The sequence below is a fragment of the Scyliorhinus torazame genome, chromosome 5, assembly GCF_047496885.1.
Source record: "Scyliorhinus torazame isolate Kashiwa2021f chromosome 5, sScyTor2.1, whole genome shotgun sequence".
NCBI classification, from domain to species: domain Eukaryota; kingdom Metazoa; phylum Chordata; class Chondrichthyes; order Carcharhiniformes; family Scyliorhinidae; genus Scyliorhinus; species Scyliorhinus torazame.
The window spans coordinates 126,943,470-126,969,360 of record NC_092711.1 but is presented as its reverse complement, the minus strand read 5'-3'; the positions used below and the strand labels follow the sequence as shown (position 1 = coordinate 126,969,360).

Genomic DNA, 25,891 nt, shown 5'->3' with positions numbered 1-25,891 from the left:
ACACAGCCTTCGAGGCAGACGGGCGATTATACCACTTCCTAAGGGTCCCATTTGGCGTCACAAACGGGGTCTCGGTCTTCCAACGAGAGATGGACCGAATGGTTGATCAACACGGGTTGCAGGCCACGTTCCCGTATCTCGACAACGTAACCATCTGCGGCCACGATCAGCAGGACCACGACGCCAACCTCCAAAAATTCCTCCAGACCGCTAAAGCCTTGAACCTCACGTACAACGAGGACAAGTGCGTTTTCAGCACAAACCGGCTAGCCATCTTGGGATATGTAGTGCGCGATGGGATAATAGGCCCCGACCCCGAACGCATGCGCCCCCTCATGGAATTTCCCCTCCCTCACTGCTCAAAAGCCCTAAAACGCTGCCTGGGGTTCTTTTCATATTACGCCCAGTGGGTCCCCCAGTACGCAGACAAGGCCCGCCCCCTAATACAGACCACGACCTTCCCTCTGTCGACAGAGGCTTGCCAGGCCTTCAGCCGCATCAAAGCGGATATCGCAAAGGCCACGATGCGCGCCATCGACGAGTCCCTCCCCTTCCAGGTCGAGAGCGACGCCTCCGATGTAGCTCTAGCGGCCACCCTTAACCAAGCGGGCAGACCCGTGGCCTTTTTCTCCCGAACCCTCCACGCTTCAGAAATCCGCCACTCCTCAGTGGAAAAGGAAGCCCAAGCCATAGTGGAAGCTGTGCGACATTGGAGGCATTACCTGGCCGGCAGGAGATTCACTCTCCTCACGGACCAACAGTCGGTAGCCTTCATGTTCGATAATGCACAGCGGGGCAAAATTAAAAACGACAAGATCTTAAGGTGGAGGATCGAGCTCTCCACCTTCAACTATGAGATCCTGCACCGTCCCGGAAAGCTGAACGAGCCGTCCGATGCCCTATCCCGCGGCACATGTGCCAACGCACAAATTAACCGCCTCCAAACCCTCCACGAGGACCTCTGCCACCCGGGGGTCACTCGGTTCTACCACTTTATAAAGTCCCGCAACCTCCCCTACTCTGTGGAGGAGGTCCGTACAGTCACAAGAAACTGCCACATCTGCGCAGAGTGCAAACCGCACTTTTTCAGGCCGGATGGTGCGCACCTGATCAAGGCTTCCCGTCCCTTTGAACGCCTTAGTCTGGATTTCAAAGGACCCCTCCCCTCCACCGACCGCAACACATACTTCCTAAATGTGGTGGACGAGTACTCCCGTTTCCCCTTCGCCATCCCCTGCCCTGACATGACAGCGGCCACAGTCATTAAAGCCCTTAACACCATATTCACACTGTTCGGTTGCCCCGCATACGTCCACAGCGACAGGGGGTCCTCCTTCATGAGTGACGAGCTGCGCCAGTTCCTGCTCAGCAACGGTATAGCCTCGAGCAGGACGACCAGCTACAACCCCCAGGGGAACGGGCAAGTAGAGAGGGAGAACGGCACGGTCTGGAAGACCGTCCTACTGGCCCTACGGTCTAGGGACCTCCCAGTTTCACGGTGGCAGGAGGTCCTCCCGGACGCTCTCCACTCCATCCGGTCGCTACTGTGTACTAGCACTAACCAAACGCCTCATGAGCGCCTCCTTGTCTTCCCCAGGAAGTCCTCCTCTGGAACGTCGCTGCCGACCTGGCTGGCGGCCCCAGGACCCATCCTGCTCCGAAAACATGTGCGGGCGCACAAGTCGGACCCGTTGGTCGAGAGGGTTCACCTCCTCCACGCGAACCCGCAGTACGCTTACGTGGAGTACCCCGACAGCCGACAGGACACGGTCTCCCTGCGAGATCTGGCGCCCGCCGGCAACACGCACACCCCCCCGACACCAATCACCCCCTCCCTGCCACCAGCGCACCCCGCCACCGCCCCCTTCCCGGGAGGATCGGTCCTCCTCCCAGGTCCGACCAGAAGTGAAGCTGAAGCAGAAACCGTAAGGCTCCCGGAGACGACAACACGGGAACAAGCACCGCCACCGGGGCCGAGGCGATCGACGAGGACGACCAGACCGCCTGACCGACTCGTGGCATGGATGTAACACTACAATGTTGTGGACTTTAACGAGAACTTTTTTCTTTTTCCCCTTACGACTACTGTAAATAGTGCAAAACAAAAAAAAAAAACCCTTTACATACTGTGATGACATGCAAAAGTTTTCCTCCCAGGACCAGCCTTGTAAACCCTTACCACCATGCGAAGCACCACCCCGCCGGGTTCATTTTTAACAAGGGGTGAATGTGGTAGTATGCATTAGGGGTCATGTGGGACTGTAAAGCCGTGATGTCATTGGCTGACAGATCCCGGGTCCTGGTTGGCTGTTGACCTCTAGCTCCGCCCTGAAGGCGGAGTATAAGAACCAGGAGTTCTCCCCCGCAGGCCAGTCTGTTACTGAACTGCGGGGAACAAGTCACGCTTAATAAAGCCTCATCGACTTCATCTCTATTCGTCTCTCGTGAGTCTTTGTGCGCTACAGTAACTAACTGTGGGATATCCGAGTGCCTGCTGACGTCAGAAATCCGCTGTTTTTCCATAATTGGCCAAAATCGTGTGTGACCCCAAAGGCATATCGGGAACCAGTGTAGATATTTACAATTTTATCTTTCCCTAATACACAGGCTCGAATAAGTGCAAAAAGTTCAGCCTGATGGGCGGAAAAGGGAGTTTCGAATGCTGCTGCTTCAAGTGTTTCTCCTTGTTGGTTAACAATTGCATACCCTGATAATCTATCCCCCCTTTCACCGATGGATGAACTACCATCGGTGAATAGGTTCAGATCAGCATTTGGTATTGGAGAATCAGTGAGATCATCATAAAGGGGGCGTCCTAGTGCTGGCGCCCTCATTAAGGCGTCTTGTAGCCGATGGAAGGCCTCTTTGGCTTCCGTACTTAACTGGAACTCTCCAGCGTTATTGGTGTATGGGGTCAATAGCCGGGTATCTAGGGCGATATTCGGAATCCATTGCCGACAATAATTAACCATTCCGAGCCATTTACGGACATCCTTAGCCGTTGTGGGTTCAGGGTACTGAAAAATGGGCTGAACTCGACTTGGTGATAGCGCCCGTGCATCGGCGGATAAAAGGATACCCAGAAACCGGACTGTTGGTGGGCTACTACTACTTTGGCGGGTGACACAACGTATCCTAAAATTGAAAGGTAATTTAATAATTGAGCCGTATCTTCTTTACAACTTTGTTCTGACGGCTTGCGATCAGTAAATCGTCAACATACTGTACGAGGGTGGATCCCCCTTTTAATTCCAGGGGCTGTAATTGTTGTTGGAGACAGCGGGAGAAAAGAGTAGGCGAATGTATAAATCCTTGAGGCAACCTAGTCCATGTGTATTGTTGATTTTGATATGTAAAGGCAAAGAGATACTGTGAATCCGGGTGCAAGGGGAGGGCGAAAAGGGCATGCTGGAGATCCACCAGGGAAAATGTTGTAGCGTCCGCTGGGACTTGGGCTAAAATGTGGGCTGGATTTGGGACCAATGCGTGAAGGAATTACACCATGGCATTAATTGAGCGCAGATCTTGGACTGCTAGTATTGGAGTATTACAAGGAGAGTGACATGGAACCAAAACTTGTTGCCGAATATGATTCTGTATAAGTGCCTCGAGTGAATTCTACAGGGATAGTCAAGAACTGTCAACAAGAGAACTGTCATCATTCTGAATATTGCTTTATTAATTTTAAGAAACCAACATATCTTGCCAGTAGTGCCTTCTTTAATAGAATCGACAAATTCATCCACAGAAAACCTATATGTTTAATAAGTTATTGTGTTTGATATTTTAAAATAAATGTTTAGAATTAGCCTGGAAATTAAAACTTCAAATAATGGAAGCTGGTTTTACAAAAACCAAAACAGCTCTGATTATAAAAAAAAAACAGATCGTTCAAGGACATTTGATAACGTGAATTTGGCAGCAATCCAACTTTTACTCCCAGTCCATTCGAGTGACAATTATTTTTTTTTAAAACAAAGTTTAGAGATGCGAATGGCATCATTCCAAGCTATACGCCTCTTTTTGTCTCTGCAAGAAAATTAACCCTTTCAACAAGCTTTTGTGGATAATCCAGAAGATGTCAAAGTGCAGAATGTTGTACTTTCATTCCCAATAACTCTAAAGAAGTTAAAGATTTGGCATTACATATCCAAAAAGAAATCAAAAAACTTGATCCACCCCAATTTATCTTCCAACTGTACCCCCAATCGATGAATTTGAGCTGAAATACTATTATTGAAATGTTACTGATCAATCAACTGTTCGACTGTATTATATTGTATAATGTATTAATACTGAATCAATAGTATCAAATTTGATTAATTTATTAATTATAATAATTATTTTGAAATGCCTGGTTGTTGGACCCCTGTGGTTGGCAGGGTTTATTGCTATATTGGGAACTTGCCGGATGGGAAACTGACACTGCGGTTGATAATCGTCTGGGTAATCAGGGAAATCCACCTCCGGTGCCCCCTCTTTTCCCAGGACTAACTCATGATTCATCTGTGGGAATTGATTAGCATGGGTTTTAGAACGAGTGCGAGTCGCCGGACCTCCTTGCGACGGTGGAGGTGGTGATAGTGGCGGGGGGAGCAGTGGATAAAGGGCTTGAATGTACACATCTTTAATGTAATTTCTAACATGGTCACACCAGAGGAATAAAGAGTTGTTTTTTTGTCTGAAACATCATTTGTTTTAGAACAGTTTAAACTACAATCAGAACCCTGGGAATGTAAGGTGGAGGCGGTCGTAGTGGCGGTGTAACGGTCGGTCGTCCCCTATATTGCCAATTTTCAGGGTCATCCTCATCGTCTCCCTCGGTCAAGGCAAGGCCGGCCATTTGACCGTACGGTCCTGATTTAGAAATGGGGGGCTTTACAGACTTAGGTCTTTTTCTATGGTGGGCACATTCCTTTTTCAAAACCCCCGCAGTCTTAACAATTCCCCCTTCTGTTAATTCAATACCCAATTTTGAAGCGTTAGCCTGCCAATTTAGCAAATAAAGATGCATCTTTTAATTATTTTTTTTGGCAGTACTCCCGCTATAACTCAATCAATTTCTTAGCTGTGGAGTTACGGTTATGTTGCCAAATAATCTGCTGTGCCTCTATAACCGTAGGCAAATCTTTTGATCCTCCCAGGGGCCATTTCCCCTTTCCCAATTTCTTATGCAATTCTCCCGAGAACTGCCACAGCTGCTGAGAATGTTTCGGATACTGTTCACAAAGAGTTTGAAGCGCGCTTCCACTATCAGAGGTGCTATCTAAAGTACTAGCCATTGTCTCCTATCCTCGGATGATCCTTGTGTTTCCTATTTAATTTTGGTAGCGATCCTAAAGCGCCTATTCAATCAAGAATTTAAACGGGGTTATCCTGCCCCGCTGCCCAATCAAAAGGCGAAATCAAATTGTTCGAAAGTGACTTTTAGAAGGTCAAAGTCTGGAAATGAAACATGAAAAGAGAGAGAGAGGACTGATTTAAACAGTCTGACAGACTCAGGGAATCAAAGACAGAACTAACAGACAGACAGAGAATTAAAGGCAGAACTAACAGATTTAAGAAATTGTTTGACTGTTCCGACAGGACACGCAACGGTCAAGCCCTGTTTATTATGTTTCCTTTAGGTGTTGTCCACACCACCATTTAAATTTTATAATATATAATTTGGACAGAGTTATCCGTTCTCCGTAATATTCAATCTGATCAACACGAAGTGTCGAACAAGTCTAGACACCGGTTGATATATTTATTTATCGAAAACCACCTTTTATCGCGAAGGTATTAGGCAACCCTAAGGATCATCATCACTCATTTACCCGGAGATTTAAGGATACTCTAACCTCCCAAAGTTTCCAACCCGGGACTTTAGGAAGGATTTTAACCTCCCAGGGACTCCAACCCGGACTGTTTAGGGAGGACTCTAACCTCCCAAGGTTTCCAACCCGGGACTTTCGGGAGGACTCTCACCTCCCAGGGACTCCAACCTGGGACTTTAGGGAGGACTCTAACCTCCCAGGGTTTCCAACCCGGGACTTTAGGAAGGATTTTAACCTCCCAGGGACTCCAACCCTTTCACCCCTTCTTCAAAGAACAAAGAAATGTACAGCACAGGAACAGGCCCTTCGGCCCTCCAAGCCCGTGCCAACCATACTGCCCGACTAAACTACAATCTTCTACACTTCCTGGGTCCGTATCCTTCTATTCCCATCCTATTCATATATTTGTCAAGATGCCCCTTAAATGTCCCTATCGTCCCTGCTTCCACTACCTCCTCCGGTAGTGAGTTCCAGGCACCCACTACCCTCTGCGTAAAAAACTTGCCTCGTACATCTACTCTAAACTTTGACCCTCTCACCTTAAACCTATGCCCCCTAGTAATTGACCCCTCTACCCTGGGGAAAAGCCTCTGACTATCCACTCTGTCTATGCCCCTCATAATTTTGTATACCTCTATCAGGTCGCCCCTCAACCTCCTTCGTTCCAGTGAGAACAAACCGAGTTTATTCAATCGCTCCTCATAGCTTATGCCCTCCATACCAGGCAACATTCTGGTAAATCTCTTCTGCACCCTCTCTAAAGCCTCCACATCCTTCTGGTAGTGTGGCGACCAGAATTGAACACTATACTCCAAGTGTGGCCTAACTAAGGTTCTATACAGCTGCAAAATGACTTGCCAATTCTTATACTCAATGCCCCGGCCAATGAAGGCAAGCATGCCGTATGCCTTCTTGACTACCTTCTCCACCTGTGTTGCCCCTTTCAATGACCTGTGGACCTGTACTCCTAGATCGCTTTGACTTTCAATACTCTTGAGGGTTCTACCATTCACTGTATATTCCCTACCTGCATTAGCCCTTCCAAAATGCATTACCTCACATTTGTCCAGATTAAACTCCATCTGCCATCTCTCCGCCCAAGTCTCCAGACAATCTAAATCCTGCTGTATCCTCAGACAGTCCTCATCGCTATCTGCAATTCCACCAACCTTTGTGTCGTCTGCAAACTTACTAATCAGACCAGTTACATTTTCCTCCAAATCATTTATATATACTACAAAGAGCAAAGGCCCCAGCACTGATCCCTGTGGAACACCACTGGTCACAGCCCTCCAATTAGAAAAGCATTCCTCCATTGCTACCCTCTGCCTTCTATGGCCTAGCCAGTTCTGTATCCACCTTGCCAGTTCACCCCTGATCCCGTGTGACTTCACCTTTTGTACTAGTCTACCATGAGGGACCTTGTCAAAGGCCTTACTGAAGTCCATATAGACAACATCTACTGCCCTACCTGCATCAATCATCTTAGTGACCTCCTCGAAAAACTCTATCAAGTTAGTGAGACACGACCTCCCCTTCACAAAACCGTGCTGCCTCTCACTAATACGTCCATTTGCTTCCAAATGGGAGTAGATCCTGTCTCGAAGAATTCTCTCCAGTAATTTCCCTACCACTGAAGTAAGGCTCACCGGCCTGTAGTTCCCGGGATTATCCTTGCTACCCTTCTTAAACAGATGAACAACATTGGCTATTCTCCAGTCCTCCGGGACATCCCCTGAAGACAGCGAGGATCCAAAGATTTCTGTCAAGGCCTCAGCAATTTCCTCTCCAGCCTCCTTCAGTATTCTGGGGTAGATCCCATCCGGCCCTGGGGACTTATTTACCTTAATATTTTTTAAGACACCCAACACCTCGTCTTTTTGGATCACAATGTGACCCAGGCTATCTACACACCCTTCTCCAGACTCAACATCTACCAATTCCTTCTCTTTGGTGAATACTGATGCAAAGTATTCATTTAGTACCTCGCCCATTTCCTCTGGCTCCACACATAGATTCCCTTGCCTATCCTTCAGTGGGCCAACCCTTTCCCTGGCTACCCTCTTGCTTTTTATGTACGTGTAAAAAGCCTTGGGATTTTCCTTAACCCTATTTGCCAATGACTTTTCATGACCCCTTCTAGCCCTCCTGACTCCTTGCTTAAGTTCCTTCCTACTTTCCTTATATGCCACACAGGCTTCGTCTGTTCCCAGCCTTTTAGCCCTGACAAATGCCTCCTTTTTCTTTTTGACGAGGCCTACAATATCACTCGTCATCCAAGGTTCCCGAAAATTGCCGTATTTATCTTTCTTCCTCACAGGAACATGCCTGTCCTGTATTCCTTTCAACTGACACTTGAAAGCCTCCCACATGTCAGATGTTGATTTGCCCTCAAACATCCGCCCCCAATCTATGTTCTTCAGTTCCCGCCTAATATTGTTATAATTAGCCTTCCCCCAATTTAGCACATTCATCCTCGGACCACTCTTATCCTTGTCCACCAGTACTTTAAAACTTACTGAATTGTGGTCACTGTTACCGAAATGCTCCCCTACTGAAACATCTACCACCTGGCCGGGCTCATTCCCCAATACCAGGTCCAGTACCGCCCCTTCCCGAGTTGGACTGTCTACATATTGTTTTAAGAAGCCCTCCTGGATGCTCCTTACAAACTCCGCCCCGTCTAAGCCCCTGGCACTAAGTGAGTCCCAGTCAATATTGGGGAAGTTGAAGTCTCCCATCACCACAACCCTGTTGTTTTTACTCTTTTCCAAAATCTGTCTACCTATCTGCTCCTCTATCTCCCGCTGGCTGTTGGGAGGCCTGTAGTATACCCCCAACATTGTGACTGCACCCTTCTTATTCCTGATCTCTACCCATATAGCCTCACTGCCCTCTGAGGTGTCCTCTCGCAGTATAGCTGTGATATTCTCCCGAACAAGTAGCGCAACTCCACCTCCCCTTTTACATCCCCCTCTATCCCGCCTGAACCATCTAAATCCTGGAACGTTTAGCTGCCAATCCTGCCCTTCCCTCAACCAGGTCTCTGTAATGGCAACAACATCATAGTTCCAAGTAGTAATCCAAGCTCTAAGTTCATCTGCCTTACCCGTAATGCTCCTTGCATTAAAACATATGCACTTCAGGCCACCAGACCCGCTGTGTTCAGCAACTTCTCCCCGTCTGCTCTGCCTCAGAGCCACACTGTCCCTATTCCCTAGTTCTCCCTCAATGCTCTCACCTTCTGACCTATTGCTCCCGTGCCCACCCCCCTGCCATACTAGTTTAAACCCTCCCGTGTGACACTAGCAAACCTCGCGGCCAGGATATTTATGCCTCTCCGGTTTAGATGCAACCCGTCCATCTTATACAGGTCACACCTGCCCCGGAAGAGCTCCCAGTGGTCCAGATAACGGAAACCCTCCCTCCTACACCAGCTGTTTAGCCACGTGTTTGTCTGCTCTATCTTCCTATTTCTAGCCTCACTGGCACGTGGCACAGGGAGTAATCCCGAGATTACAACCCTCGAGGTCCTGTCTTTTAACTTTCTGCCTAGCTCCCTGAACTCCTGCTGCAGGACCTCATGCCCCTTCCTGCCTATGTCGTTAGTACCAATATGTACAACGACCGCTGCCTGTTTGCCCTCCCCCTTCAGGATTCCCTCTACCCGTTCGGAGACATCCTGGACCCTGGCACCAGGGAGGCAACATACCATCCTGGAGTCTCTTTCACGTCCACAGAAGCGCCTATCTGTGCCCCTGACTATAGAGTCCCCTATTACTATTACTCTTCTGCGCTTTGACCCTCCCTTCTGAACATCAGAGCCAGCCGTGGTGCCACTGCTCTGGCTGCTGCTGTTTTCCCCTGATAGGCTATCCCCCCCGACAGTATCCAAAGGGGTATATCTGTTCGAGAGGGGGACAACCACAGGGGATTCCTGCACTGACTGCCTGCCCTTTCTGGTGGTCACCCATTTCTCTGCCTGCACCTTGGGTGTGACCACATTTACATAACTGCGATCTATGACGCTTTCCGCCACCTGCATGCTCCTAAGTGCATCCAATTGCTGCTCCAACCGAACCATGCGGTCTGTGAGGAGCTGCAGTTGGGTGCACTTTCTGCAGATGAAGCCATCCGGGACGCCGGAAGCCTCCCGGACCTGCCACATCTCACAGTCAGAGCACAGCACCCCTCTAACTGACATTGCGTCAATTAATTAAAATTAAAATTTGTCTTTTTTTTTAATAAATACTTTTTTTTTAAATTGCAAAGTTACTGTCAACTATCTGGTTCCTAGCACTAGATTTCTAATAGAAATGCGATAGCTAACTATAATATTCTCCGATCTCTGGCTTAGATATCCTCTAAATTATAATTAAGTTATTATGTTTAATTAGTTCCCAAATACTCAATTTTTTTTTTTTTTAAATTTAGGTTAGAATCCCAACCAGCCACTCAGGTCACAGCTTTTCTGTGATGTCACTTCAGTTTCCCCCCGACACACACAATTTGAAAAAAGGTATAGGTTTTTAAATACACTACTCACCTCCAAGAAGGCCCCTGCGCACCGCTGCCGCCGAAATCCAAAGGGCTGCTCCTGTAAAGGTAAGGTTTTTAAATACACTACTCACCTCCCAGAAGGCCCCTGCGCACCGCTGCCGCCGAAATCCAAAGGGCTGCTCCTGAAAAGGTAAGGTTTTTAAATACACTACTCACCTCCAAGAAGGCCCCTGCGCACCGCTGCCGCCGAAATCCAAAGGGCTGCTCCTGAAAAGGTAAGGTTTTTAAATACACTACTCACCTCCAAGAAGGCCCCTGCGCACCGCTGCCGCCGAAATCCAAAGGGCTGCTCCTGAAAAGGTAAGGCTTTTTAAATACACTACTCACCTCCCAGAAGGCCCCTGCGCACCGCTGCCGCCGAAATCCAAAGGGTTTCGTAACGCTGAGGATTTTGTCAGAGTCTCCACCGAAACCGAACAGCAGGGCGTGGCCACACTCAGGACAGCAGAGGGGGAAACCAAAGTGGTAACAAGGGTACTTGCGTTTGGTGGCCAATTCCCTCCTCAGCGTCCGAATGCGATCAATCTGTTACGCCGTCAGGTTCCAGGGAGTCTCCTTGAAAGCCCGCATTCTCCACCAAATGAGGATTCTTTTGCAGCCAGTCCGGATGAAATGATCAGTCGAACAGCTCGTAACTTTAACATGTTTATTTCTCGGCCGGGGCTAAAACCACTGTATCTCTTCAGAGTTACACCAGCAAGCCAAAGTCAATACATCTAACAGCAGGATTTATACATTTTTGGTTTATTTCTGAGGGCAGCTCCCTCGCATTCCTATCTGTGCTCTCAGCTCAATTATAATTCAGCCCCCCCAATTATAATTACCTTTAAGCCTAGTGCACCCATTCCCAAGGCCGTTACTGCAATTTGTCTGGTTCAAAAACATAAGAGATGACATAAATTCAGTTAGACCAAAAAGTTCTTTTTGACATTTCATTTTCCCATCAAGCTTGATTCTAGATCCAAACTAAAACTCGGTTTGACATCCAGTAGCTTGATCCATATTCTCACACACAGTCGGCATTTAGTCTCTCCGATGTAGAGTAGATCGCATTGGGAGCAGCAAATGCAACAGGCCAGATTGAAGGATGTCTAACAGTAATGTGTACTCAAAAGGACAGGCACAAATGATATTGTAACTGAGAGGAAATGCCAGAGACTTAACTGAACCAGCTTTTTGGAAAGAAAAAACGGTCTTCATGATAGAGAAACAGGAAAAGCCACTCAGGGAGATGAGGAAATCCAGGCTCAGTGCGGATTTGCTGTCACCCCTCCTTTCTTATACATGAACGGGATTTAGGCTGCAGAATGTTTCACACCAAAACACAGAGGGGTCAAATATAAGCAACACATTCTCAATTCTCTTCTATTTAATGATATTTGACTTTGTTTAAAATCTGACTGTGGTCAAACTCAACAAAACACCATGGGATTTGTATTACCCAGTAAAATGCTTTCTTTTGTTGATCAGTCATCTTTACAATTCTAAGGTGTATATTTCGGAGTTATTCAGTTTGAAATGAAGACACATGTGACAAATAAATATACTGATGTTAAGTTTTGGATAACAAAACAAATATTGTGTAAAGTTTTTTGAATTTTTCTGGAAGATAAGAATGCTGCATTAATAATTGACGAGAGAGCATTGCTCCATTACATATTTGCTGAACAAATGTTTAAGTTCAGTATAAGTTCTATTTCATCTGGTCTTCTAAGTTGAGACATCTGTTTTAAAGAAACAGACGTGTGCTTGTAAGAAGTGACCTGGCCTCCCAGCCAAACCGTGAGAAGCTGCAGCAAGGCAGTTCAGTTGAACGTGGCAGAGGTCCGTTGGCTTTTGCACTGCCAGCGGCTTCTGAAGTGTCGTGGTTATCACATTCGCCTCACACGCGAAAGGTTCGAAACCGGGTAGAAACATGAAGTGCTTCTCATTTTGTGTGAGGAATGGTTGCACAAAATACATTTGTTCCCAATCTCGTATGTCAGAGGAATAGGAGATTTAGTCTTACATAAGACATTGAAATGTATTAAACAAAATCAGAAGTACTGACTTTTCAAGACGCAATGACAAGAAAAAGATTTTCCTATTTTGGAAAAGTTCGGATATTAGCAGTTTGTTTATCCACTACAGAAATTTTTTTTAAATATATTTTTATTCTCCTCCTTTTACACATTTTCTCCCAAATTTACATTCAACAATAAACCATAATCAGTAACGAATGTAATGTCAATCCCAATATCAATAACAACGATCCCATCCTCCCACCAAACCCCCAAACATTAGCCCGCATGTTAACATAATTAAATGACAAAAAGGAATCAGGAGTCACCCATAGTCACCATTAACACATACAGTCTCCCTCCCTCCCAGCCCTACCCCCCCCTAATGTTCGATGTAATCCAATTCTCGAAAGTGCATAATTAATAATGCCCAAGAATTGTAGAACCCCTCCATCCTTCCCCTCAGTTCAAATTTGACCTTCTCAAGATCAGGAATTCCAGCCAGCCAGGGCATAGGGTGGAGAGGTTGATCTCCACCCTAACCGGATCTGCCTTCGGGCGATCAACGAGGCGAACGCTACAACATTGCCTCCGTGCTAGCTTCCAACCCCGGCTGGTCCGACACCCCGAATGTGGCCTCCCAAGGGCCCGTGTCCAGTTTCACATGCACCACTTTAGAGATTACCCTAAAAACCTCCCAGTAATCCTCCAGCTTTGGACAGGACCAAAACATATGAACGTGATTTGCGCCCCCCCCCCGCCGCAACGTTCACACACATCTTCTACCCCCTCAAAGAGCCGGTTCATCCTCACCCTTGTAAGGTGTGCTCAATACATCAACTTCAGCTGTATCAGCCCCAAACCGCACATGAGGTGGAGGCGTTCACCCTCCGGAGCACCTCACACCAGAACCCCTCCTTCATACCCTCTCCCAACTCTTCCTCCCAATTTGCCTTGATCCCTTCCAGCGACACCTTCTCCTCCTCCAAAATAAACAGTCGATATTACCCCCTTCTCCAGTCCCCCTGTCATCAGCACCTCCTCCAGCAATGTGGAAGCCCAACCACAACGGAATTTAATAGGTTTACAGATGCAGCTGAACATTTTTAATCACCATCACAAACATGTCTAAATGGGCGGTAAAAGCAACTTACTGCAGATGCATCAAACTGAAACAGAAAATACTAGACAACCTCAGCAGGTCTGACAGCCTCTGTGGAGCGAGATGGCAGCTGACCTTTCAAGTCTGGGTGACTGTCAAAGCTGGAGAACTGAAAATAGGGTCAGATTTAGACTAGCGGGGGTGGGGTGGCGTGAAGCATTGGGCCTCGAAAGGGCCAGCGATAGGTGGAGAATGACAAAAATGTCTTGGATGAAAAGAAAAAGGGAATGTAAATGGGTGTAATCAAAGCTAAGAACGGTGCTGATCATAGAATTTACAGTGTAGAAGGAGGCTATTCAGCCCATTGAGTCTGCACCGGCCTGTGGAAAGAGCACCATTCTTAAGCCCATGCCTCCACCCGATCCCCGTGCCCAGTAACCCACCTAACCTTTTTGGACACTAAGGGCATTTTAGCATAGCCAATCCCCCTTATCGGCACATCTTTGGACTGTGGGAGGAAACCGGAGCACCCAGAGGAAACCCACGCAGACACAGGGAACTTTAAATTCCAGATTTCATTAATTTAATGGATTGGAGCCCATGTCCCCAGAACATTCTCCTGTCTCTCTGGGTGACTAATGCAGTGACATTGTCACTGGGTCAGTGTCTCCCCCCTGGTCTCTGTGAGGTTGTTTGTGGAGAGAGGCTGGAAGCGGCGGATAGTGAGAGTGGAGAATGTTCATTGGAACATATAGTGCAGAAAGAGGGCATTCGGCCCATCGAGTCTGCACCTACCCACTTAAGCCCTCACTTCCACCCTATCCCCGTAACCCAATAACCCCTCCTAATCTTTTTGGTCACTAAGGGCAATTTACCATGGCCAATACACCTACTCTGCACATCTTTGGACTGTGGGAGGAAACCGGAGCACCCGGAGAAAACCCATGCACACGGGGAGAACGTGCTGACTCCACACAGACAGTGACCCAAGCCAGGAATCGAACCTGGGACCCTGGAGCTGTGAAGCAACTGTGCTACCATGCTGCCCCATAGTAGCGTATTATGAGATAAGAATGCGTTAATGGCAGAACAAAAGTAAGTCGTGTGTAAGAGGACAATACGGAACGGGGCGGATTTCCCAAGAGGGATGAGATGGGCTAGGGGGATGTGGGGGAGGGGGGAGCGTGCAATGGTGAGGGTAAAAGATGAAAATGAAAGCAATGAAAATAAGTTGATGGAAATAAGCATGCGGTGAAGGGGGAGGAGCTGTAACATGCCTAATCGGAGGATGAGGTGCTGTTCCTCGGCTTTGTGCTGGGCTTCAGGGGAACATTGCAGCAGGCCAAGGTCGGACATGTGGACATGAGAGCAGGACAGTGAGTTGAAATAGCAAGTGATAGGAGGATCTGGCTCCAGCTTGTGGATGGAGCAAAGGTGTTTTGCAAAGCGGCCACCCAGTCAGCATTTAGTCTCTCTAAAGTAGATCAGATGGCATTGGGAGCAGCAAATGCAACAGGTCAGATTGAAGGATGTCTTATAATAATTTGCACTCAAAAGGACAGACACAAACGATACTGTAATTGACTTAGAGGAAATGAGACTTAACTGAACCAGCTTTGTGGAAAGAAAAAACAGTCTTCATGATGGAGAAACCGGAAAAGCCACTCAAGGAGATGAGGAAATCCAGGCTCAATGCGGATTTGCTGTCAGCCCTCCTTTCTTGTACATGAACGGTATTTAGGCTGCAGAATGTTTCACAGCAAAACACAGAGGGGTCAAATATAAGCAACACATAATTCTCAATTCACTTCCATTTAACTATATTTGACTTTGTTTAAAAGTTGACTGTGGTTAATCTCAACAAAGCACCATGGGATTTGTATTACTGAGTGAAACGCTTTCTTTTGTTTGTCAAACATGTTTGCAATTCAATGGTGTATTTTCCAGAGTCTAGAGTTATTCAATTTAAAATGAAGACACATGTAATAAATAGATATACATATGTTAAATAATGAATAACGAAACAAATCTTGAGTGTCCTGACGTCGACTCTGAGTGTCGCGCACCACCCCCAATTCGGCCGCCATCGAGGTGAGCTGCTCCTCGTGCTCCCCCACCATCTCCTCCACCTTCTGGGTCACCTGGTTCTGAGCCTACAGCCTTGTTTCCAAGTGGTTGATCCCTGCCTTAATCGGGTCTACCGTCCTTGCCAGGTCTGCCCAAGTCTCCCTCCTCTGCTGGGTGAACTTCTCGTTCAAGAAGTCCATCAGCTGCTCTATTGACCACTGAGCCGGTAGGGCCGGACCCTTACCCTCCGCCATCTTCCTCCGTGTCGCAGGCACAGCTTCTCACAACTGCTCCTTCCTTTTAAAACCACTCCGGGTCCACATATCTATCCACTGGTGGGACACACTCCCTTTCCACCTCTCCTGCACCTCAACAAATCCACCCATTAGCCGGAGAAAAGATCCAAACACACCGGCACGGGCAGGAACCACCAAACGTGCGACCACTCACACCCTGGCCACCACCATAAGTTCATAAATTATAATAAGTGGAGTCTCCAGTACTGATCCCTAAAGCACACCACTCATCACATCCCACCAATCAGAAACATACTCATTTATGTCTACACTGTTTCCCATTGGTTAGCCAATCTTCAGTCCATGCCAATATTATACGCCTGATTTACAGATATTTCCGGAATGTTACTTGATTCCTCTGCAGTGAAGACTGATGCAAATACTGTTCCATTCATTTGACATCTCCTTACTTTTCATTGTTAATTTCCCAGACTAGCTTTCTAGAGAATCAAACTCGTTTGAATTATTCACAAACACAAATATCTATTGAAACTCTATCTGCCTTTATATTTCTAGCCAACTTTCTCTGGTACTCTAATTATTTTCCTCATTAATATTTTTGTGTTTATCTTTTCTTTAAATTCTGCCCAATGTTCTGACCTGAAATCTGCCTTTGCACTGTTACGTGCTTTTTTAAAAAACATTGTATGTCTTTAATTTGTTTGGTCCTCCCCTTGGAATTTTCCATTCTTATGAGAATGTATCTATTCTGTGTATACTGAAATATCCCTTTCAATGTCTGCTACTGAATCTCTATTGACCTGACATACAAGCTCATTTGAAAGTTCATTTTAGCAAGCTCTGCTTTGATGCCCTCATAATTGCTCTTATTTAAGCTTTACTTACTCATCTTGGATTCAATCTTCTTCCCCTCAAACTGCATGTCAAATTCAATCATATTATGATCGTTGTTACCTGGGGATGCCTTCACCATGAGGTTATCAATTAATCCGATCTTGTTGCACAATACCAGTCTGGTATAAGCTGCCCTCTGGTTGGCTCCAAAATGTGCTGATTGTAGAAACTATCGCAAAAACATTCTGTGAACTCCTCATCCATGCTACCTTCGACCATCTGATTTTTCCAGTCTATAAGTAGACTAAAATCCCCCTTGATTATTGCTGTACCGTTTCTGACCAACTCCCATTATCTCTTCCTTTACACTTTGTCCAATGTGTAGTTACAATTAGGAGGCCTGTACACCACTCCCAGAAGTAAATTTTTGCCTTTACCATTTTTCCTCTCAAACCAAACCACTCCTACATCCTGGTTTCCTGAACTTAGGTCATCCCTGTCTAATGTGCTAACACCATCAATAATTAACAGCTGCTCTTCCACCTTTTCCGAGATTTCTGTCCTTCCTAAATTTCACATACACTACAATATTCAGCTCACCACCACCTTTTGAAGGGAAATGAGGGATGGGCAATATATGTTGGACTGGCCAGCGACACCCACATGCCATGAATGAATATAAAAAAATTCAGGTCCCAATCTATGTCTCTGCAATGGCCATCAGATTGTACTTACTTATTTCTATATGTGCTGTCAATTCATCAGTTTTGTTTCAAATGCTACTTGTGTTTTGCTACAGAGCCTTTAGTTTTGTCCTTTTATTATTTTTGTAGTGTTTATCTGATGAAATCTGAGTCTCTTCCTGCCACAGTCTGTTTATCATTTCCCATATTCTTATCTTTCTCTCTGGTCTTACTCTTTGCTTTACCACATTGTCCAAAACAAATCAGTAAAGATCCAACAATGGAACAGTCGGTAACAGGACATCAATCAGTCTCCTCCTATCTTAGAGAAATCAAGGACTGGAACATTGTCAACACAAAGCTAATTTAATTAATCTATATACAGAATATTAAACTCCGGCGAAGTCACAGGAATGATTAACATCAACTGAAACAAACTCCAACTGTCAGAATGAACATGGTCAGTCCTGGATGTGATTATCATAGATTATCATAGAATTTACAGTGCAGAAGGAGGCCATTCGGCCCATCGGGTCTGCACCGGCTCTTGGAAAGAGCACCCTACCCAAGGTCAACGCCGGCACCCTATCCCCATAACCCAGTAACCCCACCCAACACTAAGGGCAATTTTGGACACTAAGGGCAATTTATCATGGCCAATCCACCTAACCTGCACATCTTTGGACTGTGGGAGGAAACCGGAGCACCCGGAGGAAACCCACGCACACACGAGGAGGATGTGCAGACTCCGCACAGACAGTGACCCAAGCTGGAATCAAACCTGGGACCCTGGAGCTGTGAAGCAATTGTGCTATCCACAAGGCTACCGTGCTGCCCCTTCATCATTGACAGCAGCAATAACAGAATCCAATCCCTGTAATCGCTTGTGAACTCGCTGGTGTTTCTGCAGGGTGAATGAACGAGTGAATCCCTTCCAACACACAGAGCAGATGAATATTGTCTCTCTGGTGTGAATGCGCTCATGTTTCAGCCGGAGGGACTGCTGAGTGAATCCCTTCCCACACACGGCGCAGGTGAACGGCCTCTCTCCAGTGTGACTGTGCTGATAATCAGCAGATCCATTTTGCTGTTGAAACTCTTCTCACAGGCGGAACATTTAAAAGGTCTTGTGTCAGAGTGAAAATGTTGGTTTGAGGTGAGTTGTGCTGAGTGAATCCCTTCCCACATTCAGAGCAGGAGAACTGTCTCACCCCAGTGTGAATGCGCTGGTGTCTCAGCAGGTTGGAGACTGAGCGAATCCCTTCCCACACACACAGCAGGTGAATGGTCTCTCCCCAGTGTGAACCCGCTGATGATCCAACAATTTGCATAACTAAGCGAATGTCACCTCACACTCAGGACAGGTGAATGGTTTCTCTCCAGTGTGAACTCGCTGGTGTGTCAAATGGCTGGGTAACTGAGTGAATCCCTTCCCACACTCGGAGCAAGTGAACGGCCTCTCCCCAGTGTGAACTCACTGGTGTGTCAGAAGATTAAATTTGTTTTTAAAGCTCTTCTCACAATCGGAACATTTAAAAGGTCTCATGTCAGAGTAAACAAGTTGGTGCGCAGTCAGATGTGTTAGTCGAGTGAATCCCTTTCCACGCTCGGAACAGGTGAATGGCCTCTCCCCGGTGTGACTGCGGTGATGAGTTTCCAGCTCAGAAGGGTAACTGAATCCCTTCCCACAATCCCCACATTTCCACGGTTTCTCAATGGTACCGGCGTCCTTGTGTCTCTCCATTTTGGACGATCAGTTGAAGCTTCTTCCACACAGAACACGTGTAGTTTCTTCTCGCCGTGAATGGTGTGTTTTTCAGGCTGTGTAAATTGTTCAAGCTCTTTCCAGTCAGTTCACTGGAACACACTCACTCGGGGGGAGGGGGGGTGTCTCGGTGCTTTTCCAGTCACACTGATGTTTGAAATCTTTTCCCACAGACAGAACAAACATTTCTCCTTCCCCATTCAAAAGCTGATGACATTCAGATCCCTGATGAATTGAGTGACGGTCAGATCGTGATGTGATGCCGGTCTGTCAATCCATTTCTTGTAACCCTGTGAAATCAATTTATACAGGTCAGAAATTCAGAACAGATAATTCTCATTTCTGGGGAATAATCTCGTTTCCCAAAGCTGCAAATCCCAGTCCCACACACTCACCACAATGGTTTCAAGGTCATTAATACTGAGTGGAGCTTTGAATTCCAGATTATCCCTTGAATTTAAGTTCTACCATCTGCATTGACAAATCCATCAGTGTGAGAGTAGGATAGAAATTGCCCCCATTCTCTCCCCCTGCTCCAGGATCAACAAAGTGAGTTAAAGATTATTTCTCCTGAACAAATCCATCAGTGTGAGTGCAGGATAGAAACTGCCCCCATTTTCTCCTCCTGCTCCAGGATCAATAAAGTGAGTTAAAGATAATTTCTCCTGAACAAATCCATCAGTGTGAGTGCAGGATAGAAATTCCCCACATTCCCTGTTCCTGCTCCAGGATCAGTAAAGTGAGTTAAAGATAATTTCTCCTGAACAAATCTATTGCTGCATTTCCTTCCTGAAGCCACATTTGTCCACTGGGGCCCGGCACCGGGAGAAAGCGGCAGCTGCCGTTGTGTTGGGTGTTGAGGCGGTGCCGCTAGTTTGTTATTGGGGGTGTTGAGGGCTCCACTGGGTGTGTGTGAAGCCTCCCCTCCCACCCACTGCCCCTAACGCTGCCTCCGCTTATCCGCCTCCTTCCCGCCTGAAGATGAGACAAACAAGTGCCTGTCCCTGGACGTGAGCTATACTGCGCATGCTCCACATCACAATGCCCGGGGAGTGATTGACGGCAGCTCCGGGCCAATAGAAAGAAGGGGGCCTCTGGAGGACCGACCGGGAGCGGCTGGTCCTCCAACTAATCAGAGTGAACGAGGGCGGGTAATGGCGATGGAGAGGAGCTTTTATCTCGGATCCACAAAGGGTAAGAGGAATCCTGTGGAACGCAGGGAGCGATAGGTCTGGTTGGTGCGTGGAAAAGTTTTCCAAACATGTGCAAGCCCACTTCCTGGTTCCCCCGTTTCACGGAGAGGGGCCACGAGGGTCCAGTAATCGGTTCGGGGTAACGACCGCCATCTTTACTCGGGACAATGTGCAGTGGAGCGCATGTGCGGCCACCATGTTTGTTGGGGGCAACATTTTCAATGACTGGGAGAAGCTTATTCCACATTGCTCAGAATGGACAACCTGGCCAGCAATTATCCTTTGTCCTGGGTAACTTGCCCTTCCATTACACCGGTTTTCACAGACCCAGATAGCTAATTGCAGATCAGAGAAGTAAAGAAATAGAAGCAAATCCTGATCCCTGCATCTCACGAATTCAATGTAAGTCTGATCCCAAGTGCGGCTCTGTTCAGTGACACAAAGACCCCATGTCGCAAACTCACAACCCTAGGGGCAGTGGTTAGCACTGCTGCCTATGGCGCTGAGGATCTGGGTTCGATGTCTGTGTGGAGTTTGCACATTCTTCCCATGTCTGCATGGGTCTCACCTCCCCCACCCAAAGATGTTCAGTGTAGGTGGATTGGCCACGCTAAATTGCCCCTTAATTGGAAAACAATAATTGGGCACACTAATTTTTTTTTAAAGAATATCTTTCCCTACAGACGGAACAGACAAACATTTCTTCTTCCACATTCATAGGCCAATGATATTCAGGTCCTGATGAATGGAGTGACTCTGTTAAATCTTGATGTGAAGTTTGATTTGAGTTTCCATCTGTAAATCCTCCCCTTGTAAGATCCTGTAAAAGGAGTTTACAAAAGTCATCACTAGCGGCAGGCCCGGTGGCTCAGTGGTTAGCCGAGGACTCGGGTTTGATCTCAGCCCCGGGTCACTGTCTGTATGGAGTTTGCACATTCTCCCCATGTCTGCGTGGGTCTGATCCCCACAATCCAAAAGTCTGTGCAGTGTACGTGAATTGGCCTTGCTAAAATTCACCTTAATTGGGGAAAAAATGAATTGGGTACTCTAAATTTATTTTTATTTAAAAAAAACAAAAGCCATTACTGTCAGTCCAGGATAGAAATTCTGAACAGATAATTCTCGTTTTTCTGGAACATATTTCCCCGTCCCACACTCTCCCTTCTCCCTGGGCTGAAATCCAAACCCATCTCACTATCTGCACCATTTATTTTCTCCACTTCCAGTTTTCTCCCTCCCTCTCCTCTGCCTGGGTTCAGTTCTCCAGCTCCTGTCTGCAGACGGACAATAAAACCAATGGGTCTTATTGGGGGGTTTGGGGCCACCAGCGGGTGATTGTGAATCCTCCCCGCCCACCTGCCAGGGTTTCCTTCCTTCCCAGAGATCAGAGTCCTCATTGATGATTTGAGCCCAAACTGGAACCATGCTAAATTGCACAGTGGTTAGCACTATTTATTCACAGCACCAGGGTCCCAGGGTCGATTTCCGGCTTGGGTCACTGTCTGTGTGGAGTCTGCACGTTCTCCACGTGTCTGCGTGGGTTTCCTCCGGGTGCTCCGATTTCCTCCTACCAGTTCCAAAAGTCGTGCTTGTTAGGTGAATTGGACATTCTTAAATCTGCATCTGTGTACCCGAACAGGTACTGGAACATAGCAACTAGGGACTTTTCACAGTAACGTCATTGCAGTGTTATTGTAAGCCTACTTGTGACAATAAAGATTATTATAATTGGGGGGGGAAATTTCATGAGGATTAGCAGCTCCACAAAGTGTTTCCAACTCTTCCCACCCATCTACTTAACAGGTTGACATATTTAGTGTCTGACTGAAAGGATGCTCTCTGGTGGCATGGTGGTGCAACGATTAGCACTGCTGTCTCACGGCGTTGATGACCCGTGTTCGATCCCGGCCCTGGGTCACTGTCCGTGTGGAGTTCGCACATTCTCCCCGTGTCTGCATGACTCACCTCCACCACCCAAAGATGTGCAGGGTAGGTGGATTGGCCACGCTAAATTGCCCCTTAATTGGAAAAAAATAATTGTTTACTCTAAATTTATTTCAAAAAAGGCTTGTCTCTTTCCTAATGTTCACAATTAAAGGGGTGGGTTCCCCAGGAGATGGCTGACATTTCAGGGCAATTAAATTAATAATGGACAGGGATATGTCTAGTGTTGTTACATGGTACAGATTAGATATATTATTTACCGTTCTGTAATATAGTAAATTTATTATTATTTCTCGTCTTGTAATATAAGACTGTGGCTACGTTATAGATTTCCAGTCATCTCTTCCCTCAGAGGGTTGTTAGTCTTTGGATTTCTCCTCCACAGGGGCCAGTTGTATCTGGGGGTCATTGAATATATTGAAGCACAAGTTTGACAGATATTTTATTGACAATGGAATTGAGGGTTATAGGGAACAGGTAGAAAAATAGAGAGAACGCTGAGATGAGGAGGGATATCTTCACTCGAGGATGTGGTGAAGCTTTGGAATTCTGTACCCCAGAGGAATATGGAGCCTCAGTCATCATGTCTGTTCAAGACAAATATTGATAGGGTTCGAGATACTGAAGATATCGAGGGATATGGGGACCGTGTGGGGAAAATGGTGCTGCGGTAGATCGGCCAAGGATCGCATTGGAAACTTATCGACACAGTCACACTGGGGAGAGACCATTCACCTGCTCCACGTGTGGGAAGGGATTCACTCGGTTATCCACTCTGTCCACACACCAGCCAGTTCACACTGGGGAGCGGCCATTCACTTGCTCCAAGTGTGGGAAGAAATTCACTGAATCATGGTGCCTGAAGACACACCAGCGAGTTCACACTGATGAGAGACCATTTCAATGTCCAGTCTGTGGGAAGTGCTATAAAAGTCCTGGGCATCTGATTCGCCATCAACGTGTTCACACTGACGAGAGACCGTTTACATGCTCTCATTGTGGGACTGGGTTCAGACGATCATCTCACCTCACTGTACATCAGCGAATTCACACGGGGGAGAGGCCATTCACCTGCTCTGTGTGTGGAAAGAATTTACAACCTCATCATACCTGCTGACACACCAGGGAATTCACACTGGGGAGGAGCCATTCGTCTGCACCAAGTGTGGGAAGGGATTCACTCAGTCATCCAACCTGCAGACACACCAGCGAATTCACACTGAGGAGAGACCGTTCATCTGCGCCAAGTGTGGGAAGGGATACACTCATTCATTCCACCTGCTGAGACACCAGCGAGTTCACACTGGGGAGAGACCGTTCGCCTGCTCCGAGTGTGGGAAAGGATTCACTCTGTTATCCGACCTGGAGGAACACCAGCGAATTCACACCGGGGAGAGGCCATTCACCTGCTCCGAGTGTGGGAAGGGATTCACCACGTCATCCCACGTGCTGAGACACCAACGAGGCCACAAGGAACTACAGTGATTCGATTTTACTGTTCCTCACATTCAGGACTGAACCATGTTCATTTGGGTCTCTTTCTGCTGATAACAAACTCCAGCCCATTTACAGGGGCTAATAATCTGACTGAAAGTCAAATAAATTAGATTTGTGTTAAATGCGCAGTGTATTGAAACTTTTTAATATCTCTGACAGAAGTTAGTTCCTTTTGAAGTACTCTCGCTCTCCCCTGTCTCTTCCATCCTCAACTCCAACAAGAAGTGTGAGGAGCTCGTGGAGCTTCTTTGTGACTGAGATTGAGTAAATCCGATCAGCTGCCTCTGCTGCTTCCCTCCCTTCCACGAGCCCACCGGACCAAACTGTCTCTAAATTTCATCCTTTTGGCTTCTGGTGGCAGCCATGGAGTAGCTTGTGACGGACCTTTTGAACCCTTTCTCACGATTCTTTTCAGAATTCTATTAGAAACACCGGTGGAGAGTGAGAGACCGTTCATCTGCGCCAAGTGTGGGAAGGGATCCCTCCACCCTGAAACAAAGTAAACTTACAAAGTGAGGAGAAATCCCCCACCAGTATATGGAGCCGTGGACCAGAAGTGGTCGTAAAAGAAGCATTAGTTGGGCAGCGAAAGTGACTGTAGAACCTGCAGCACGGGAAAGCTTGGCGGAGGCGCAGGATTCCGGTTTGGTGGCACAGTGGTCAATGGTACAGCTGGTGGAGTTCATTCAGGAGAGCTTTGCCAAGCAACTGAAGGAAGGGTTAGACCTGATTAAGGCAACGATTGATCGGGTGGAACAGGGGCTGGAAGCCCACGGACTGGCGATCCGAAGGTGGCCGAGCACGAGGACCTTTAAACCGCTTTGGAGGCGGAACAGGGGCTGATGAGGGACCAGCAGAAAAGATTGCAGGAGGACCTGGAGAACAGGTCCTGGAGACAGAACCTGAGGATCGTCCGCCTCCCGGGGGGCAGTGAGGGGTCGGACGCAAGGGCATGTGTGACAAGTTTGCTGGAAAAGCTGATGGGAGATGGGTCGTTTTCTCGACCCTTGGAAGTGCACAGGGCGCATCGAGCGTTTGCGAGGAAGCCGCGAGCGATATGAACCGCCGAGGCCGATCCGGGTGCAACTGCACCGGTTCCTGGACAAGGAACAGATTTTGCGGTGGGCCAAGCAGGTACGGAGCTGCAAGTGGGAGAACTGTGAGTTGCGCATTTACCAGGACCTGGGCGCGGAACTGGCCAAAAGACGAGCTGGATTCAATAGGGTAAAATCGGCCCTCTTCAAGAAGGGGATGAAGTTTGGGATGTTATACCCAGCACGTCTGTGGGTCACGTATGAGGGCCAGGAACTTTACTTTGAATTGGCGGACGAAGCGATGGACTTTAACAAAGACAAAAGGCTGGCAGGGGTTTGAGGACGTTGAACCTTGGGGGAGGGGATTGCGGTATCGATTCTGTTAAAGTTTTCTTCGTTTTGATCTGTATATGCAGTGCTCTCTGTAACAGTTTTTTGGGACGTTGCTCAGATTTGAAACTTTGTTTCAGGGGGAGGGATTTTTTCTACTGTGTGTTGATTGGGGACTGTGATGTTTTGAATGTGTATGTTCGGCCGGGGGTGGGAGAACAATAGGGGATAGGTTGTCTGGAGCCATGGGCGGGGGTTACCAGGCTAGCTAGGTGGGCTAGCTCACGGAAGTGCAGTGGGGGGTGAGCAGGTGGTAAGTTTGTTAAGGGGGGTTGGGATTGTGGTGCTGCTAATAGTGGGGAGGGGTGGGGGGGGGAGCTGCTCTGCTGACAGGGGAGAAAATGTTGCTGGGAGACAAAGGGGAGGTCGAGGACAGTGGATGCCCGAAGGTGGGCCCACAGAGGCGAGGGACGTGAGCTGGAGGCTGGCCTAAGAAGGGTGATCGGGGTGGGGTAGGGGCGGGAAGTCTCCCGACTGGGCTGACCACATGGAACATTAGAAAGCTGAATGGGCCAGTTAAGAGGGCTCGCGTGTTCACGCATTTGAGGGGATTGAAGGCGGATGTGACAATGTTACAGGAGACACACCAGAGAGTAATAGATCAGACCAGATTGAGAAAGGGATGGGGCGGCCAAGTATTTCATTCAGGGCTGGACTCTTAAGCTACGGGGGTCGCTATCCTGAGCAACAAACGGGTGGCATTTGAGGCAGGGAGAATAGTGGTGGACGTGGGGGCCAGGTACATC

At 47.4% G+C, this 25,891-nt stretch overlaps 1 protein-coding gene across 1 annotated transcript in view; it reads left to right on the top strand.

The window, feature by feature from the left end:
- The window catches only part of LOC140421848 (uncharacterized), an 88,318-nt gene that overhangs the window by 11,706 nt on the left and 50,721 nt on the right, over nt 1–25,891 (top strand). Inside the window, exon 3 of the mRNA XM_072506830.1 lies at nt 23,350–23,689. Within this exon, the coding sequence (XP_072362931.1) occupies nt 23,350–23,689 (340 nt within the window). The remainder of the gene's footprint in view (nt 1–23,349; nt 23,690–25,891) is intronic.